Source organism: Diaporthe citri (genome assembly GCF_014595645.1).
Source record: "Diaporthe citri strain NFHF-8-4 chromosome Unknown scaffold_1, whole genome shotgun sequence".
NCBI lineage: Eukaryota > Fungi > Ascomycota > Sordariomycetes > Diaporthales > Diaporthaceae > Diaporthe > Diaporthe citri.
Window position 1 is genome coordinate 9,418,768 of NW_025064846.1, and position 19,016 is coordinate 9,437,783.

Consider the following 19,016-nt stretch of genomic DNA (forward strand, 5'->3'; position numbering starts at 1 on the left):
ATCGTATATAGTAGCCGACAAACTAGTTTGCGAAAAGAAAAAAAAAAAAAAAAAAAAAAAAAAAAAAAACTGTGTGCTTATTGAGAAACCCGAAAGATTTTAAAACCTAAACATAAGCTAGACGAAAGTAAAAAGGAAGAAGCTATCTTCCCTGATCGTCAGTGTTTAAGAACCCGCGACCAGCTTTCTGGGAGCCTGATCGTCAAAACTCTTCGAGGGCCCAGCAGAGAAGTAGAAAATGCTGCTTGGGAGGGATTTTATGCCACCCGGCCTTATTCAATGTCCAATTTGAAACCTATCTGCTTAAATTTTGCAATAAATCCGTGTCACAAGTAAGCGGTAAGTGCCGTGGCTCGTCAGGATGACACATCGAGCCCAATTATTCTGGGTGGGCGAAAGTTCGGCACCCGACAAAGGCCAGTTGGGAAAGAAAAAACCAGTAAAGCAATAGAGCCGGAGATTCTTCTTGAACAGAGTTTCATGAAAGCTTGTTTGATATTGCCATCTAAAGTATATACAATCGTAATTCTGTGCTCAACAAACAGCACCAGTAACCTTTTATCTTGATTGCTTTTGCTTAACGCTTGGCCACAAAGTAGAATCCCACACACCACGCGACCGCCGTTACTCCCAAAATTGAATTTTACAGAGTTAAGCGAACCTCGCCTGCTGGATTTGATATGTTACCGTCGTACTCGTGGTCTTCGTAATTCCCTTGAAATGTACATCCGTCGGTGTTCTGATATCGTCTTCGAAACTCCTCTTGGCCTCGACATGTGTCTTCACACTCGGTTTCCTGCTCACTCTGACGGAGTCCCGAATCGGCGCATATGAAACCAACTCAAAAGATTCCTTGGAGATGGGGGTCCCATTCGGCCCGTGCAGGGCATTCTGGCTGCTCGAGTCGTCGAACACTTCCTCAATACCCATCGGCCGCGCGTATGCACTGCTCCTCTTGTCCGTGTTCCTTCCAGACAGACTCTGCCAATTCTTCTTGCTTCGGCCCAACGACCCCCCTGCGTAATAACCTTTCGCTTTATTAGTTCCTGCTCCATACGTACTGCCAAGGAACTTCTTGAATAGCGGCCGTAGACTCGGTAGACTGGCCGCGATGATGCCGACGTTCATCTCAAGGACACTCCACGTGGTCAGATACTGAGAGTCCCAAAGCCAGTCGCCGTACTTTCCGTAGGTGCTTAGGTATGTAATGCGTGTAATGGCGCAGGCGCAGGCAAAACAGCCGAGGCCGAGGACACCGAAAAGAGATATGCGTGTGCGGCGCGTAACATTGATGTTCCACAGCATCGGGACCGGGATGAAAATAGCGAAAATCAAGTCGGTGATGATATTGAGAGAGAAGTTTGTATAGGACAGTGCCAACAGAGTACTCGGTGCCCAGCATGTGGCCTTTGTTGAATAATCCCACAGTATGCGAATGTCGGTGCATTGAACCAGGAGGGTCTGCCTGAAAGTCAGGGTCTGTAGTTGAACGACTTGCTCGGTATGAGACAAGGTTCTAGGGGTGAACCGAAAAGCTCTGGAATTTTACTCACGACAAAGCCGGCGGTGGTATAAGCGAAAACAAAAATCATCACACCAAGAACCAAGTGTTTCCAGAACTTGGTTGATGCTATACGGAGCAGAGACGCGCCGACTGCAAGCTTGCAGAAGCAGATACCGTACAAATACGTGAGCTGGCTCATGTAATTGAGCATGAGCCCCATGGGTAGGTCTTGAGGTGGAATATCGCCGTTATGTCGTCCCGCCCCGTGTTGAACTTGTGCGACTGGTGTTCTGTTAGCAAATGTTTGTTTGGTACATCCGTAGAATTGCAGGAGGAGATACAGGGCAGAAAGCGCACTCACTGACTTCACCCATTCCCACAATGGAGATCATTGCCGTAAGACAAATGACCCAGTCCTGTTGCCAGCTCGTCAGCAAAGATGTCCGGATAGTACAGCCATTTGTTTTCTACTAACGTCCCATCCAACTTTACCAACCATCGTGGCTCTGACCCAAAGTCGTGCCGCAACGGTGATTATCGCTAAGCTTGTGAATAACACAGCGATTCCCATCAAAGCACGACCTGTGTTCTCCGAAGGATTCGATATCAGCGTCGTTGTGGAAGACATCTTGGCCTTTGCCAGGTTCGGTTCCGCTCACGCAGTTATTCAAGGGTCGCCGTGGGGGCTAAAGTGGTGTTGGCTCGACGTAGAATAGAGTCGAGAGGCTTCCCTGGGTCGCCCCCAAGATATTTCTGACTTGAAAAGCAAAGTTGCCCATCTTGCAGCTCGCCATTGGGCCGCTGTGACTATGTCTCTGCACACCTCCACGTTGACCACCGGGGTGTAAAGCCATTTTTGGATGCGCCGTGTCAGCAGCCCCTTTGCGGAGCGGGCGGAGCAAGCAGCCGGATCTGCTCGCCCGTCCTGTAACCTTGTTTGCGACAAAGCTCAAGGCAGAATAGACCCACCTGCGATCGGGTGGAGGAAAAGCTTAGGACCACTCTCGAGGCTTGCATAACTTTGATTTGGGTTGCTGCTACGTGACCAACGGCACTTGCTTGGCGAATCACGTCTCGACACCAGCGCAAAGCCCTCATGATTGTGATGAAGACAAAATCTTTGCACTCAGCAAGATTACCGTACAAGCCGGCACCACTACGACAATAAAGAACACTTTCTGGGACACAGAGAACGGGCGAGTCAGATGGGCATGCGCCATCCGGTATTAGCCGCCAGACGCACCACCACTGCGGCCGAGAGGTACTTCATCGGACGGGCCCCTATTAATACAGCCCACAAACCGGATGGCAGAGCATCCCGGTATCTGATCGGCCGCCTCATCTGGAATCTACAGAGCACTGTGCGGCAGGTGTATGAATCGCCAACCCGGATTCCGTCTGAGCCAGTAGGTGTGGAGTTGTCGTCCGAACGCGAGGCATACCGAGGTGCCAAGTCGGCAGCTGGCGTTGCAGTATTGCAAATAAAGGGAGATGAACCTGTATGCGAGACGGCTCTAGCTTGGCCGGAGGACCTCTGTCTCCCTGGATCCCATACTCATTTGGACAGAAAGTAGATGGGACAGTGATGACAATGTCACAACTAGGAGTAACTATGAGATTGTTCAAACCAATTGATAGGAACCTAATGATGAAGCAGCAGCGGTAGGAACAGTCGAAGGCGACGGCAGGGCATTATATTGCCCAAACATGGGAAGATTGATAGACACATGGTCAAGCCCTCGGTCAGCTCTAGAGGAGATACGAGAATTTGAATGTTGCCACATTCCAGTTCGCTTGTGGCAGCCTCCACCAGACGTCGTATCTAAGCTTCACAAGATCATCGTGTCGGATGCTACCTGTTGCAGTCTGTGAGGCTGATCCTTTTGAGCTCGGCCTCGGGGTGCAAATTTACAGGCCGTCCTCACGTTAAAATGAAAGCATCTGGTCGGGGACAATTTCCTCTATCAGCTCTCCTGGGAGACTGTGCATCGTCGCTGCGAAACCTATCTTGTATGCTGCTGGCTGTCGATCCTCCCCGAGCCGGGAGCTCCCAGCGGCACAAAGCCGATCTGCAGAGATCATGCGGGTCGGTGAACTCAATTTCTCGCCAGTTGCTTGTCTACCAGATCAACTCTCAATTTCGTCCCAAACACCGGTTGACATGCGCTTGTCGAGCTTGCCGCACTTCTTAGCAAGGCTCAGGAAGCCCCTCTCTCCAGGCTTCAAGCAGTGATGTGTGTGATATAGTTGAGCTCGCTGCAAATAAAAATTAAGGAAGAACCCTTGTTGTTCGATACCTGCGTGAAGCTGGGCTGCGGTGGTATTTTGTCTCAAATCTGAGCGGGAATGAATATCGAGGTATCCGGGCAAATTTTGGGTTTAATCCCTGCTCTGGGACGGTGTTTGTGTCCTGCAAAAGAGTGACATAATTGTTTGGTCTCGGAACTGATCGGTTGAGGCTCAAATATGCTTCCAGAATATCAAATTTCCTTCAACTGCAACTCGACACGCTCCCCAGTGCTCGACATGCGCTCGACATGTGCAGAGAAAATTGGTAGACTGACACGGCCACAACACGGCCCAATAGAAATCACGAGCTCTTGTGTTGCAATGTGATAATCATACGATGATGCTCAGCTGAATGAGAGCATCAATCTGCGACGTAGGGTTACGTTGGGAAACAAGGCATGTTGGGTACGCCGATGTGGACACGAATGCTCCGAGTCAGCCTTCATGGCACGGCCACTGTCGCTTTTGAATTGCCTCGTCCACATTACTACAATTAGAGCCAAAGCCGGCCGGCTCGACGGGCGAGTTCTTTATCGACTCGGGGATTTTGCACGCAGCCAGCTACGAGTCAGCAATGAGGGAGGATGTCAGTACCTAGGCACTACGAAGAATACCTAGTCCTAGGGACATGTAGTACTGAGTAGAGGGTCTTGCTCCTATATATTGGCAAACCCTCAGTTTTATATATGATTCGATGGGGCCTCGACTAGAAATTGCAACGTCCACCATTTTCCTCTTTACCATTCCCAGACGCACACCAACAATGCTGGCCCAATAAGGAATCGTGCAGATTGTGAGACCCGAGCAAAGATGCTCAAGTGGGACAGCAACCTGTGTGATACGATACTGGACTATATGTACACTTTCTACTGGAGCCACAGGTACCAGTATGAAGTCTAATGGTCGATCCTCTGTGACGGTGGGGCCGCTGTGGCTCGATCGATGTGGTCCTCAGATCAACAAATCTCATGATACCCACTACGACCCATTAATCCAGGGATCTGCCTCAGCTTCAAACCGAACGAGAGTTCCTTGTCACGGCATCACGGTATTGTGGCTCATGCATTTGGCCTTTGTCCTCGTTTTCAGTGCCGAAACATTCAGCCAGCTGCGGGAAGAATTCAACGTTGTTCCAGATAAGAGACATGACTTGTCCCACTGAACCATACTGTAGCACATGAAGAGAGTTTGAAAAGATGGCGACAAGGCAGATTTTAAAAATCGAAAGACGCATTTGCCGCAGTCACTCAAATCCAAAAGTAAACTCAAAGAAACATTATTTCTAGCAGCGTTTGACTAAGACACGCTTCACATTGCATACTCCCTAGGCACACCAAACCATGACGGCGGTCTTAAGCTACACACCTTCATGGGCGTTATGTTATCAGGCCCGGGTTACTCCCCTAAGATGGTGCAGCAGGCTATCTAGCGTTGCCAGGGTTAGCTGTTCGGCAGGTCCTAAACCCCCAAAGCTTTCGAAGACCCCGCCTACGTCACCTATCGCAAACGCAAAGCACACATCGTCTGGACAGCCCACTTCGGTTTGGATTACAGGGTCTTTGCATTGCCGATCGACCGACCAGAACAGCTTAACTTTCAGCTACCGTATCGGCGACCATGGCTTCCTCGTCGCCGCCGTTTGTTCCTGCACTCATCGTGGTCGACTTCCAGGAGGACTTCTGCCCGCCCTCCGGCTCACTCGCTATCCCGCAGGGCCGCGACATCGCGCCGACCGTCAACGAGCTGCTGTCCCTGCCGTCGTTCGCCGTCCGGATAGCGACGCAGGACTGGCACCCGGCGGACCACATCTCCTTCGCGGCAAACCATCATGGGCCGCCCAAGCAGCCGTTCGTCGACAGCGCCACCATCGTCAACCCTCACGACGCGTCCGAGAGCTACGAGACGCGGCTGTGGCCCGTCCACTGCGTCCAGGGGACCAAGGGTGCGGAGCTGGTGCCCGAGCTGGCGGCGGACAGGGTCGACGTCGTGGTCAAGAAGGGCACCGACGCCCGCGTCGAGATGTACAGCGCCTTCTACGACCCGTTTGACAGCCCGCGGGTGAGCGACTCGGGCCTGGCGCGCACGCTCAGGGACAGGGGCGTCACGCATGTGTACGTCGTCGGGCTGGCGTTCGACTACTGCGTGAGCGCCACGGCTGCGGACGCGGCCAAGGAGGGCTTCGTCACGTACGTGGTCCAGGAGGGTACGCGGGCTGTCGACGCCTCTGGATGGGACAAGTGCAGGGAGGGGCTGGCCAGCAAGGGCGTCAAGGTTGTCAGCCTGGAGGGGGAAGAGGTTCAGAGGCTGAAGGCTGCGGCCTGATAGACGTGACGCTCTTGTATCGGTGCCTTGGTTGCTCATGATTTACATGATGCATCTGGTGGACTGGACCGGATCACATTTCATCTTTGAGTTGGGCTTGTACTTCGCCCCCCAGTAGTCAGCGATTCGATCTCAGTTTGATATTCGTGGTTTGGGCGGTTTTGGCGTTGGACAACTTAGTGTATCTCGGTCTGACAGCAGCTACCCCTCGAGAGCATAAACCCCCATGTTCTCCCTGTTGACGTTCTCGTCATCGTACGATAAAGAGCCGTCATCATGCACACCAATCCCCTGGGACTAAGGCAAATTCAGTTCGAGGCTGTGCCGCCAGGTCTGCCACTACGGACAGCAATACTCGGCAGGACGCCAAATTTGCCTGCCGCAAAGATTTCAGCAATGCAGCCAGTATCACGAAGACCATGAAGCCGAGAAATTCGAGCATTGGTCCTAGCAGCCACTGACTGCATCAGCCTGCGAAGCATCCAAGTCCCTGGCAGAAAGATAGACATCAATTTTAACGCCGGATATAACACATGGACCTCTGGGAATTAGTTATCATCAGCACCAGTCAGTCATGGGCAGCAAATTGAAAAATGATTTCAATTGCAATGAATCATAGACAGAAGTCACCTGAATGGGCGACGGCCATTCTCCAGGATGAGGTCAAATCTTGTCCGTAATAAGTCGCTAAAAGAATTTTGACACCAAACCATTTGCCCCTATGGCCAAGTGGTAAGGCGTCGCACTTGTAATGCGAAGATCCATCGTTCGAATCGGTGTGGTTCGTGTTCCCAATGTCTTGGATGTTTAACAACATTTTCTAACTATAAAGTAGGGGGCATCTCAAAAACTTATCCTTTTTTTCTTACTGCCCTCCTTTTTATAACATGGTTTTTCTTCTACATAATATTAATTAACTTAACTATTTTTATTTTACTTAATCTTTTAACATTTTTGCTTTTGTTAATTAATCCCTTTAATGTTATAAGCATTATAAAACTATGAAAAGGAGGATTATTTCTTAGTTTAATTGTCTTTTATTTTTGGGAATGTTATAGGAAGCAGACCTCTTGAAATGTTTAAGGCATGGGGAGATTTAAGTAGGGATAGTTACATTAGGGAATCATTGGCCCTGTTCCTGCTCTCCACAGCAAGGAATTATAGTATTCAGTTGTGAAGTCTGCTTGGGAATAGACTGCTCTGTATAACTACGAACACCCTGTTGTACCTCATCTGTAGCCTCTATTGATATCATCAGCCTAATGTTATATCGTTGTCTTGGGAATACAACGCCTGGTGCAGTCCAACTGAGGGAATAATAACACTTGCTCAAAAGCCCAACGCCACAATCTTGTAGTACACACAGCAACTTTGTGCAACATAATTCAGCGGTATAATGACAGGATGATTCAGTCACAAGAAGCTTGAACTCCATGTGCTGATGCATGCACGGAATCAATTGATTGGATGTGTACAAAACGGGTCAAGGGTATATGCAAATAAGCAACCAGATTATTCAGACCCAGTATGACCTGTCACTACCTAGCCTTGTGCTACCAATCTCATAATTCAGAGCGCCCTGAGAATGCATTTATTAGTCCTCTCTTTGACCAAACATGAAAGATGTCCCTGATCCATTAATTTCGTTCTCAAAGACACCTCTGGAGACTGTGGTCCTAGCAGCTTGCAAGATAGGCGAGATGACATCCGGTGACATAGAGAGGGATGCATATCCTGATTACACAACCACCCGGCGCACAGAGGTGTCTGCCAAACGACTCCGCAGTCTGAGTCGGAGAAGGAGGGCAAGATATGGAGATGAAGCAGCAGCAGCTCACGGGGCACGGAGGCGTTACAACTCACGAAGCAGGTCACGAGAAAGAGAGGTAACCACGAGAAAGATATTGTCAACTGCAGACCTGGTTCGGAGCAAAGGTTTTCTCGAAACGGCGCGGAGAGGCTATAAAACGAGTCTCATTAAGTCACACAGCGACCAGGTCACGATCCATTTATCAGAACTACAGCAGCTGAATTTGGAGCTCTTCAGGAGGAAGTTGGTGGTTCACGCTTTCAATGCGCGATATGAAATCGAGAACTATGACCTGGATGAATCCATTCGTGACTTTAACACATATGGTAATGTGAAACCCCTCACCCCTCCGCCTTCATTTTCCTGATATCCGCCTCTACATATCCATCGCTGGCTTCCCTCTCAGTGGAACGTGTCCATATGTTCTAACAGGGATTGCTCTCAGCTGAGGCACTCAGAGACTTCGAGTACATGACAGAACTGCGAAGACGGCACCCAAAAAACGACCCTTTCTTTGTTTCGACAGAATGGGCGCTTCAGCGGGAGGTGATCCAGGATATATTTGACGCAGAGCTGGAGTTGATGGACACGAAACATGTTACTCGAATGACAAAGCACCTGAAACCTCTGCAAGACCAGGAACTAGGTGGGCTCTTTGACGAACATGACGTGAGGCGGTTTTGGAATACCAGGACAGAAATGATCCGAACGCTAGAGCAGGGAGAATATGTCCAGAAAGTGGGCATGGCGGTCTTGGGAGGGGCATTTCTCATTGGGCCGATGCTGGTCATGGTCCTCCACCCGGGCTTGGTGACCTCATTAGTCACGACATCTGTATGTGTTTTTGCCTTCGGTCTGGGTATCGCGCGCTTTTTGGAGAAACCCTTTGATGTGTTGTCCGGGACAGCTGCCTATGCCGCGGTGCTGGTTGTCTTCGTCGGGACCAGCGGGACCAGTGCGTAAAGACATCTTACTTCCGGGGGAACATCGTTGAAACTTTTTCGTGTTAGTATTATCGTCTCATCAACACTAGAAATGTAGTCGGGCACAAGACAGAGACTTGTATAGATACTATGCGTTTCAATCTCTCCAGAGGGCCTCTGGTATCGAGACACTGAACTACTTAACATAATGGCCATGTTTCATTCCTTCAACACGGTTCAAGGTCGTCCTGAACCAACGTCTGTAACATGTCATACGAATTCTCAGCCATATATGCTACCAATATGACTGTATATTCGGAAAAGACTACATTAACTGAAAGGCCCTTAGATCCACTCCCCTCTCCCACAGCGCCGATAGCCCTAAACGCGGTTCAAATTCTTGCTAGTCCCGAGTACCAATGTTTTGAGACTTTCCCTCGAAATATTCCCATTCTGACCCCAGAAAACCCGGACGCCGGTCTTCGTCCAACGCAGTCCCGTTGTATCTCTTTAGAACGATCGCGCCGTGGGTCTCTTATCTATAGATCGTCAAAACGAAACCTTAAGCTCCACCGTGGCTCAACACGGCCCAATAGAGCCCCGGCTGCTCCAACCCTGTGAATGCAACAGCCGCTTGCTTAGATTGCCGGGTTGCGCATGGAATGGTTGGGCATGAAGCAGCCGTTTGAAGACTATCATTAACAAGCTGTGTAGGAGCTGAACCTATTTCGTTAAACGCGCGGGAGTCCTGCGCGGCTCCAGTTGACCATGCCGTCTCCTCGTAATCCCAAGGCTGCCCAAGGCTGGCAATTGTCGCTGCACCCGCGCGGAAGTGACGAATTCGTCGGCGCTGAACCTCCACCCCTCGGACAATCCGGCGGATGAGATCTATTAGAACGCGCGAGAACACTCCAATGCTGGGTTCTTCTTCATGTGAATGTCCATATAAAGCTTTTAGAACATTAGTATTTCATGGTCAACGAAGACTTCAAGCGGCGACCGACTTGATCCAGTCGCAGAAGTAGCTCTAGCGAGGAAATTTTCCCAAATGTTCAGAAACTTTCAGAAACTCGACCGTCAATTTGTCATAGAAGTGAGCGAACCTTGACCTCGCCTACGAGCTGTCTCTAATACAAGATGGCCCACCAGCAGATTATTCAGCATCTTCGCTCAAATGTCTCCCCCAGCATCCGCGCCAACATTACTCTCCACTCCTCCGATTCCAGACACCACACCGAAATTGGTTGGCTAAGTTCTTACCAAAGTTTCACAAGGCCCTCAGCGTACTTGCCTTTTGGCTCCCTCAAAGCTCTAGGCGAGGACCGTGTTCAACCGCTGTCGGGTTTCCCAGCGCACCACCATGAAAATTTCGAGATCTTCACTCTTGTCCTGAGCGGCGAACTTACGCATCGAGACTCGATGCTCGCAGCCGCGGATGCTGAGGAGGAGGGCGACAGATCTACCAGATTTTACCGCATACGGCGCAAAGATATACAGTTCACAACAGCGGGGACGGGCACCGACCACTCTGAAATGAACGAACATGCTTCGGAGACTGTCCACTTGCTCCAAATCTGGGTGGTTCCATGGAAGACCGGTCTGCCCCTGAGATACCATATAGTACCCTCAGCTATGAAGAAGAAGAGAAGAAGAAGAGGTTTCTACTTCTGATCACTCCTCTCCGCGTAGGCCGACAGGCTACTGCCCAACAGGAGCGCGAGGCTGTGCCGGTCAAGGATGGTACCATTCCTATTCATGCCGACTCAGTCGTTGCATCCGGCATTATCGACCCGCAGCACAAATTTTCATGGGTCATCGGCGGTAATGCCACAAAGACAGAGGCACGAAAGGTCTATGTCCATCTCCCTATGGCAAAGAATGGCCAAGGGAGGGTCAAAATTGACGTCAATGGCCAAGGACATTCTGAACTGAACGAAGGAGATGGTGCCTTTGTTGAAGGCACTGTTCTTGGGGATACATTCAATGTCGAAAGCATTGGCTCGGCGGCGGCGGAGGTCATTGTGCTGGACGGCGCATCTAAAGACCGATAAGGGGTTTCCATGATGAACTCTTGAGGCATTATAACCACCAGTATGCCTATTGGCTGCCCATATATAGCTACACTTTGTACAAAAGCTGAGGCAAAAGAATTGTGTACGATAATACTGTGTTAAAAATAGTACAAAGCCATTGTAATGTCCTCATTCCTCCTGCTCATCTTCCAGGTCCATGTCCTTGGTCCGCGTGTCCAACTCCTGAACCCACCGCTTGTACACCCTTGTCAATTCTCCCCACTGCGTAATGCCAGAGCTCGCCTTCAGCGTGGCGATAAGTTCAGACATCTGCTTGATTGCTTCCTTCATTCTGCTCTCGTCTTGCGGGTCCCAGGTTGCCAGCACGAGCTTTTCGCGAGCGCTGAGAGTCCGGGGATGATCTGGTCCGTAGAGCAGATCGCAAAGTTCGAAGATCTCCCGAAGGTGTTCAGGAGCTTCTCCAGAATCATTGTTCGTTTTCGCTGAAGTCTCGACCTTGGTGCGAAGCTCCTGCAACCTCGCTTTGTAATTTGGGTGCCTCTGAGCCTCTCGCATAGTCTCAAGAATGTTTTGATCAGTGACCTGTCGAAGTTGCTCCAGTGTCTCAGCGAATAACGGATTTTGGATGAGAGGAGTTGCCTTCATTTCCCCGGATATCTGGTGTAGGATACGTGCGGCCTGACGAAGATGGCCACTGTAAAGTAGTGCCAACGCCATTTGATGTCTGATCCGCACCGAATCGACGAAACGTTGGCGGAAAAGTCTCGGCTCACGCAATACAGAGAGCAGATCTCTAGTGCAGGTCTGTGTCTCCACCTCCCGTCCAAGCTGGACCTGCAACTCGAAGAGCCACAGATGTGACTTTAGGGTCTCGGGATGTGTTCCGCCTAGCAGCATCTTATGCATTGAAAATATCCTCTGCGACTCGCTCTCAGCCACAGCCCATGCCTCGTCGTCCATGGTCTTGCCTGCAAGTGCCATGTCGGTGAGAATGGAACCGTCGTCACCACTCTTTTCTCCCCCGTACACATCGAACCTGGCCTCGGCAGTGGTTGGCAAGTCCCTCCACACGCCCAGTGTGCAATTGATGATGATCAGCTCTCTTTTGGTAGTGAGGACATCTGGATGTGTGTCCTCCAGCATTTCGATCCTGCGTAAGTATATATGTCGTATGTGTTGTTGGCGCTGCCATGTCTCCTCATTATCGTCATCTTCATCCTCAAAGGTCATCGCGAACTCATATTCGGCGGCAAGGGTGAAGGCATGGTCCTTGCCCAGAAGTCGTGACTTCCATCTCCAACAGCAGCCCAAGATCTCCCTTGCCGAGGCGCGGTCTGGATCTGTCTTGCTGAGCTCAATGTGCGCGATGGTTTCCAGTGTGGAAAGAAACAAAGGATGGATCCTCAAATCGTCCCCCTTTCGATCCATGGCTTCGCGTCTGTCCCTGATCAATCGTTGTGAAGACAGACATATTTCTCGTGTGTTGGTCTCTACGCCGTTCGGGAGCGAAAAAAATCTTCTTTGCTTTCGTAAAGTCATCTTAGCAACTTCTTCAGCCTCCTTGAGGGCTCCAGCGTGGTAAAGCGCACTAGCGTATATTGAGTCATGGGTGAGGGTGATCAGATTTTCTTCTCCATAGAAGGATTGGGATGCCTTGACAAGTTCCTGGAGCCTTGCAAAGGCGTCAATATAGTCTCCAGTTGCGAGTTCGACTTGCGACGACAGTAAGCGCGAGTTGATTGTCTGGGGATGTTCGTCTCCGAAGGTCTTCTTCGCACACATCTGGAGCGAGACAGCCGTGGCCGTCGCCTCCGCCAGTCGGTACTGCGATATGAAGATATGGACCAGGCGTCCAGTTGCTTCCAGTGTGTGAGGATGGCGCGGACCTAGCTCTTTTCTCATAGTATGCAAAGTCTGGCTACAACAGTTTTCTGCTGCAGACAAGTGATAGTTCTTGGCCAGCAACAAAGCCCTGAGACTTGCACATTCAAGTGTCTTCATATGCCTTCCTCCGAGCCTTTCCTCAAGCCCACGCGTGGCCTCCTCGCATCTCTCCAGAGCTTTGTCGTAAAATCCCCACAGGTAGTAAATCATTGCTTGCACAAAACGTAGGCACTCGCGTTTTACCGCTAGCTTTCTCTGCAGACCCCTGCTAGATTTGTCTTCGGCGGAGGCTTGAGTGTTGGACTTGATGCCGACAACTCCCGAGGCAGCCGTTTCTGTATTGGCCTCTGCTGGAGTCTGAACAGTCATGCTTTGTAATACACTCTCTTGGTTTTGGATGTACTTTTCGAGCTCTTCCTCCGCAGACTTGAAATGTTCTTGAGCTTGAGAGTAAGGTCCCAGATGGGCCAAGGCCAAGCTGAGGTCTCTATGGACGTGGATCCTGAGCATCCTCGATACTCCCGGGGTAGCCCAATAGTCGTCCACCTGCTCATCCTGAAGCACAGCTTTGAATCCGAGAGATGCGCCCTGGTACTGGCCCTGATGCAGCATCACAACAGCTATCCATCGCTTGAGGTCCTGGACGAGTTCCTTTTTCTGGATGGTGGGAATTTGCTCCAGACGATGCGCATTTTTCAAAAGTATTTCAAAGTCGCCTTTGGCTTTGGAATAATGCCCTTGGTACAATGATATAGCAGCCAACTGCTCGTCTATCGCAATGAACTCGTATGACTGCCGAACGCTCGGGCCCAGTGCACCTTCTAAGAGCTCCTTGCTTCTCTGGAAAGCAGTTTGCCGGTTGACGAATTCAGCTCGCTGATAATAGGAATTCGCAAGTCGGATGGTCTTTCTATACGCATTCCCGTACGCGGGATCGTAGGCAAATGCATTCGAAGCCACAGGCTGCGTGATATCTGACCTTTCTGACCTCCCTAAGGAAATTGAAACGTCGTCCCCCGAGGAATCCCTCCTGCTCTGTCTCAGTCGATGTCCTAGATTCGGCGAGGTTTGTCCAGCCAGCTTCATCCAGTTACCCACGGGACCCGGTGATTCTGACCTGCTCGTTGATTTGGATTCCTCCAACGAGGCTTGCCGTGATATTCTTGTAAGTGGGGCCGTGACAGCCTCAACCTCCTCCGGGATAGCTTCTGGGAGCAGCACTCGTCTACCTGAAAACAAAACTGAGTGGCTCTCGGGCAGAGCTACCGAATCATTCTGTGAAGAAGGCTGTGTCCCGGTATGATGCTCGTACAGTCGACGGTGGACACGAAGAATATCATCCAAGAGTGAATCAAGTCTTGAAATGTGCCTGCTTTGGCCTGACGCCGTCTTTTCCACCTGTACTCCCCGGGTATCTATTCGTAGCATGCTGCGTAGTCTGCTTAACCCGATCTTCTTGTTATTGCTGAGCCTCTGATGCACTCATTGTTAGCATACAGAAATGCTCTCTTTCTGAGGCAAAGAGTTATCTACCTCTTGGAATGTCATGGCACCAAAGTCTGATGCTGTCATCCAGATATCATTGAAGCGTATTGTGATGGCTGGAGCCCCCAGCACATGCGATTTCTTGTTTTGGACGAACACGGAAGTCTGTAGGCGCTCAAATGCATCATCGATAACAGTGAGCTCCTTGGCTAGTGTTTCCGTAGAAGATTGTGTGTCCGTTTGTCCTCGCAGGAAAGAGCTCAGACCTGTCAAATACTCCTCCAAATTCTCTGCTTTGGGTAACGTTACAAAACTTTCGTGGGGCGTGTCGAGGAATACCACCCCTTGAGTGGCAAACATGATGCGTGAGTTGTCATATTGCCTTCCCGACAGCAAGTGTCGAATGACCCAGGAGGCTAAGCTGTGGGCAATGAAAACGATAGGAAAGCGTGGGCGGTCTTCGGTATCGGACTCTGAAGTTACTTTGTTGGTCTCCTCGTCGACTGACCTCGAGCTCGGTTTTCCATATTCCACGTGGGCATCATCTCTGACGGCTGCTAGACTCGCAGCAAGTTTCTTCGACAAGCTGTGAATTGATGCGCCTTTCATTAATCCCCTTGGGGAAAACAACTCAGACCCATCGAAATGAAAGAAGCAGAACAATGCATTTTTAGCGTGTTCTGAGCTTTTTAGATCTCGGAAGTCCCTTGTCAAGACGTTTCGATAGTAGGTTGCATCTTCCCTTTTCGCCCAAAAGGGTGTCACCATAGCAACGCTATTCAAAGAGTCAATTTCCTATCCTCTACCTACTGAGAAGTGTGCCTGAGCAACGGAGGTTTGAGTTTTACATGTAATTTGCAGCTTTGGTAGGCGGCCGTGGTTGAATGACTTCGAATTTGAACTGCGAACATTGGTAAGTCTGTCACTTCAAAACCCAACGGAGAGGGTGCTGCTACCTTCATCACGGGCTATGGTTGGCCACGCGTACGTGGGGAAGATTGGTCAGAATCGGAGAATGAAAAGGCCCAGCCGAAAAGAAGAACCTGGCCTGCTGTGCTGTATATACCTCCGCCCTTTGCTGAGCTTTCAGCTACAAGGCAGTCTACGTGGTACCATACACCTGTGAGGTTTTGGGGCGCAGCCTGAGAGGTACTTTTTCTACTTCTGTTCCACTGACACAAAGTCTTCCACATCTCAGCCCAATTGCTCTGCAAGGGTCGGTACACATGGTGCATAAAGTGGCGCTTGAGACGAGGACGGGCGGCAAATGAAACCTCGCCATTCCGCGCATCTCACCGCCATCGAGACTTGCTTGTCCGACGCTTGTGAGGGGCGCAGTAGTATGGCTGCGCTGACCACTTTACAGCAATCTACCTAGGTAGTGCTGCAGGATTAGGCACCGCCCTGATGTGGAACGCCTGACCGTTTTTCAGGTAGTACGGCCCTTCGATGACTGGGATATGGAGCATGATCAGTCATTTTTTGCGTTCGTAAGGCTCACATAAGATCCAGAACTCCGCACCAGGAACCATACTTGTTGGGGTGAGAGAGCGTGGCAAATCGGCTGGGTATCGGACATGAAACAAGCACTCCAACGGAACACGCGATTCACTGCCCAGGAACGCTCAATGTCAGGAGGCTCACTCACAACGAATAACGAACACTACACCCAGGATGCAGCATCTCTCGAAGGACTACGGAATAAGAAAACCACTAGTGAATAATGTCACCGACGACGGAATTGGACCACCAAAGACGATCGAGGAATTTTACCATTTCCCAGAACGAAAAGGATGGTATGTCGACGACAACAACTTCAAGCTCCGTGTTCTCTCCACCCCCCAAGAAGCCTATTATGATGGCATCTCTCAGAAAGAGTTTGAGCCCAACCTGAGGCGGTTTCTTCAAGCATGGCTTCTTTTCGGCTTGATATTCACTGTTGTTCAAAAGGACAACCGACCTCTGATGAAGTACGACGACCTGGTAAAGGAGACGTACATCACGACCAAAGGTCTCCGAAGGAACCCGGAGGAGTGGGCTGCATGGGAGAATACCCGCCCACCAGGCCAGCGTCTGAGGATGATACGTCTGGAGGCAGTCCTACAATTTGCCAGGCGGGTTGTTCGAGCGAACCTCGCGTGCTTTGACACCAAGACGCCGCCTCCCGGCTATTCCACTCATGCCAATGATGCTCTGTACGTCCCTGACTCGGAAATCTTGTCCATAATGATACTGGGTGAAACACTTCACGACGTCAAATCGAGAATCGCACAGAAGGCAGGAATAGAAATGCGTGGATGGGAAAATGAGGACGATAGTGGGTGGGGCCCCCCAAGGTGGGTGTTGAAGGAGATGGCGGACATGCGGGTCTGCCCGAGAACCATCGGCGTCCTTCGTGGGCAATTACGGTCAAATGCAACCCTCTTGTTGGTAGCATGGCAGAGCACGTGGAGGGTAGCCTTCAGCATCAACGATGCGGCAGACCACGACAAGTGTTCAGCTACCACTTGCCTCGTCACTCCGGAAACCGAAGCCGGCGCCTACTCCCAGAAACACTGCGAAAAATTCTGTCCAAACCAATACTCTTCGGGAAAGTGCGTTCAATCTTCGGAAGCATTAATCCGGCGTGCCATGGGCATGATCACTCGTGATGAGAACAAACGACCACTGCTTCAGTTCAAGAACCCCCGCGACGAATCTCTCGACTTGCTCGACCTCGACGTGGTCGAATGGCAACCATCAATGGAATACGCAGCAATCTCGCATGTATGGTCAGACGGATTTGGAAATCCCGAGGCCAATACAATGCTGGTTTGCCAACTGAGGCTCATCCGGGATCTACTTCGCAAGCTCAAGCCGAAATCCAAAAGTACAACAATCCCCTTCTGGATGGACACGCTCATGATTCCTGTGGGCAGGGATGCAGAGACCAGAGATATGAGACGCAAAAGTATCCGACAGATACCCAAGATTTTCAAGGGCGCTTCGCACACGATTGTGCTCGACTGGGGCCTGCATAGTATCGATCCCGAAGTCCAAAACCCTGCTCAGACAGCTATGAGAATCATTGCTAGCAGCTGGATGAGGCGCCTTTGGACGCTTCAGGAGGCATTTGTGAGCAAGAGGCTTTATATTTCGATGGGAGAAGATTCTGAGACTTTGCATGACTTGGATGACCTGTACAAGAAACTCGAAGAAAAAACAGAGGGGCTCACGCTAACTCTTATCACAACATTGAAGAACCAGCTTCAGAGCCACTTCATGCACGGGCAAACAAGTTCCAGTAAGCACATGAAGTCAGACTCAAAGGTCGAAAAGGTCATCGGAGAGACTCAGTGGTCCCCCAGAGATGCTTCTGTGGTTGTCATTAATGCTTGGAAGGCAGTGCGCTGGAGGGTAAGTCACAATTTGATGATTCTCCTCGACTTTGCTACCAACACTTTGGCAAATATGAAATTCTGCTTTAAAATAAAATGAGCTAAAATTATTCGTATTATCAATCAACTGCCAACGATCTACACGAGACATTAGCACTCGCATCTCTTCTTGACGTTGAGTTTAAAGAGACATCGATAGAGGAGGCTGGGCTGACACAACCTGAAGAAATCAGCATTGAGGAAAAGGCGGCCATCAAGGTTAGAAATCAACAGAAGGATCAGGCAATGAAGCAATTGTGGATATCATTCGATCGCCAATGGCGTGATGCAATACCACCAGGAATCATCTTCCTTCCCGGGGATCGAGTCCGAATTCCAGGCTTTGGTTGGGCACCGAGGACATGGCTTTCAGCTCACGAAGTCGACTTTCCGGATCCCTTAAGCTTTTGCGATTCGACAGCCGAACTTCATGATCCAAATAATCCATCACCAGAAAGTGCGACTACTAGGGGATTAAGGGTTTGCCTGCCCGGTATCCTCTTATTTGGGGAGCGTCGGGACATTCTTCTGACGACCGCACACTACAAAACATTGCAATTTCCCGTTGACCGAGGCCTACAGGAGTGGTACAAAGTTGAAGCCGCGGGTAATGAAGTGCCTGCCTTATTTCCGGAAAATGGAAGCGGCGAAGATAAGCCACTCGCTATCATCCTTTCCCGCTCACGCCCGCAAGAGTTCCCTCTAGAGATTGGCCTTCTTGTACAAATCTACAAGAAATCCAACGAAACCATCCACAGGCAAACTGTCTACAGGGGAAGAGAACGAGATCCACCAAAAGCAGTTGGAATTCCAATCAATGAATACACAAAGCCAGCATTTCATTGCGAGATACTACACCGCGTCAAGGTCTCTAGGGACATGAAGCTCTCAAGGGGTTACAGATACCACACAGGTGGCCTATTGGAAGGCAAGGGAAATACCTCCGTCGTTGAGAGAGATGATCAAGCCGAACCTGATAGAGCTCCAGGCATTCTACTTCCAAGCGAAAACGATGGCGAAATCTGCATAGGCGAAACATTGAAATCTGACCAAATTTGGTACGTCGATGGCTTGCTGGCGGATTGGACTAAGCCAACCAATATGAGGTATGCGGTTAAGTGACCTTAATCCCTGTACCTTACTTGATATCTAAATATAATATTTGGATGTTAACTAACCTTGTTTTATATTTGGATGTTAACTAACCTCGTTTTATATTTAAATATTAAAAAAAGAATTGTTATTAAATTATTGCGGTTAATTTTTAATTTATATTAATAAATTTATTTTAATATTTTTATGCAGCTACTTTAAGCTATATAAGAATCCTAGCATTTATATTAATATTAA

General features: G+C 49.9%; 6 protein-coding genes and 1 non-coding gene across 7 annotated transcripts; 5 read left to right on the forward strand and 2 right to left on the reverse strand.

Moving 5' to 3' along the window:
• Positions 1-651: 651 nt before the first annotated feature.
• On the reverse strand, positions 652-2,298 carry INS49_002448 (uncharacterized protein; the record flags this gene model as incomplete). The annotated part of the gene is made up of 5 exons (XM_043163261.1): positions 652-1,028; positions 1,062-1,479; positions 1,554-1,786; positions 1,866-1,920; positions 2,263-2,298. The coding sequence occupies 5 exons, from the start codon at positions 2,296-2,298 to the stop codon at positions 652-654; spliced, it is 1,119 nt and encodes a 372-aa protein (XP_043031767.1).
• A 3,112-nt stretch (positions 2,299-5,410) lies between these two features.
• INS49_002449 (uncharacterized protein) lies at positions 5,411-6,115 on the forward strand (the record flags this gene model as incomplete). The annotated part of the gene is made up of 1 exon (XM_043163262.1): positions 5,411-6,115. One exon carries the CDS (start codon positions 5,411-5,413, stop codon positions 6,113-6,115), a length of 705 nt encoding a protein of 234 aa, XP_043031768.1.
• A 719-nt stretch (positions 6,116-6,834) lies between these two features.
• INS49_002450 lies at positions 6,835-6,902 on the forward strand. The gene has a single exon. It is a non-coding gene; the product is annotated as a tRNA-Thr (tRNA).
• Positions 6,903-7,927: 1,025 nt separating this feature from the next.
• Positions 7,928-8,888, forward strand: INS49_002451 (uncharacterized protein; the record flags this gene model as incomplete). The annotated part of the gene is made up of 3 exons (XM_043163263.1): positions 7,928-8,001; positions 8,106-8,251; positions 8,371-8,888. 3 exons carry the CDS (start codon positions 7,928-7,930, stop codon positions 8,886-8,888), a joined length of 738 nt encoding a protein of 245 aa, XP_043031769.1.
• Positions 8,889-9,985: 1,097 nt separating this feature from the next.
• Positions 9,986-10,899, forward strand: INS49_002452 (uncharacterized protein; the record flags this gene model as incomplete). The annotated part of the gene is made up of 2 exons (XM_043163264.1): positions 9,986-10,445; positions 10,538-10,899. The coding sequence occupies 2 exons, from the start codon at positions 9,986-9,988 to the stop codon at positions 10,897-10,899; spliced, it is 822 nt and encodes a 273-aa protein (XP_043031770.1).
• Positions 10,900-11,049: 150 nt separating this feature from the next.
• On the reverse strand, positions 11,050-14,610 carry INS49_002453 (uncharacterized protein; the record flags this gene model as incomplete). Its single annotated transcript, XM_043163265.1, has 2 exons — positions 11,050-14,238; positions 14,299-14,610. 2 exons carry the CDS (start codon positions 14,608-14,610, stop codon positions 11,050-11,052), a joined length of 3,501 nt encoding a protein of 1,166 aa, XP_043031771.1.
• A 1,314-nt stretch (positions 14,611-15,924) lies between these two features.
• INS49_002454 (uncharacterized protein) lies at positions 15,925-18,696 on the forward strand (the record flags this gene model as incomplete). The annotated part of the gene is made up of 2 exons (XM_043163266.1): positions 15,925-17,646; positions 18,580-18,696. 2 exons carry the CDS (start codon positions 15,925-15,927, stop codon positions 18,694-18,696), a joined length of 1,839 nt encoding a protein of 612 aa, XP_043031772.1.
• Positions 18,697-19,016: the final 320 nt, after the last annotated feature.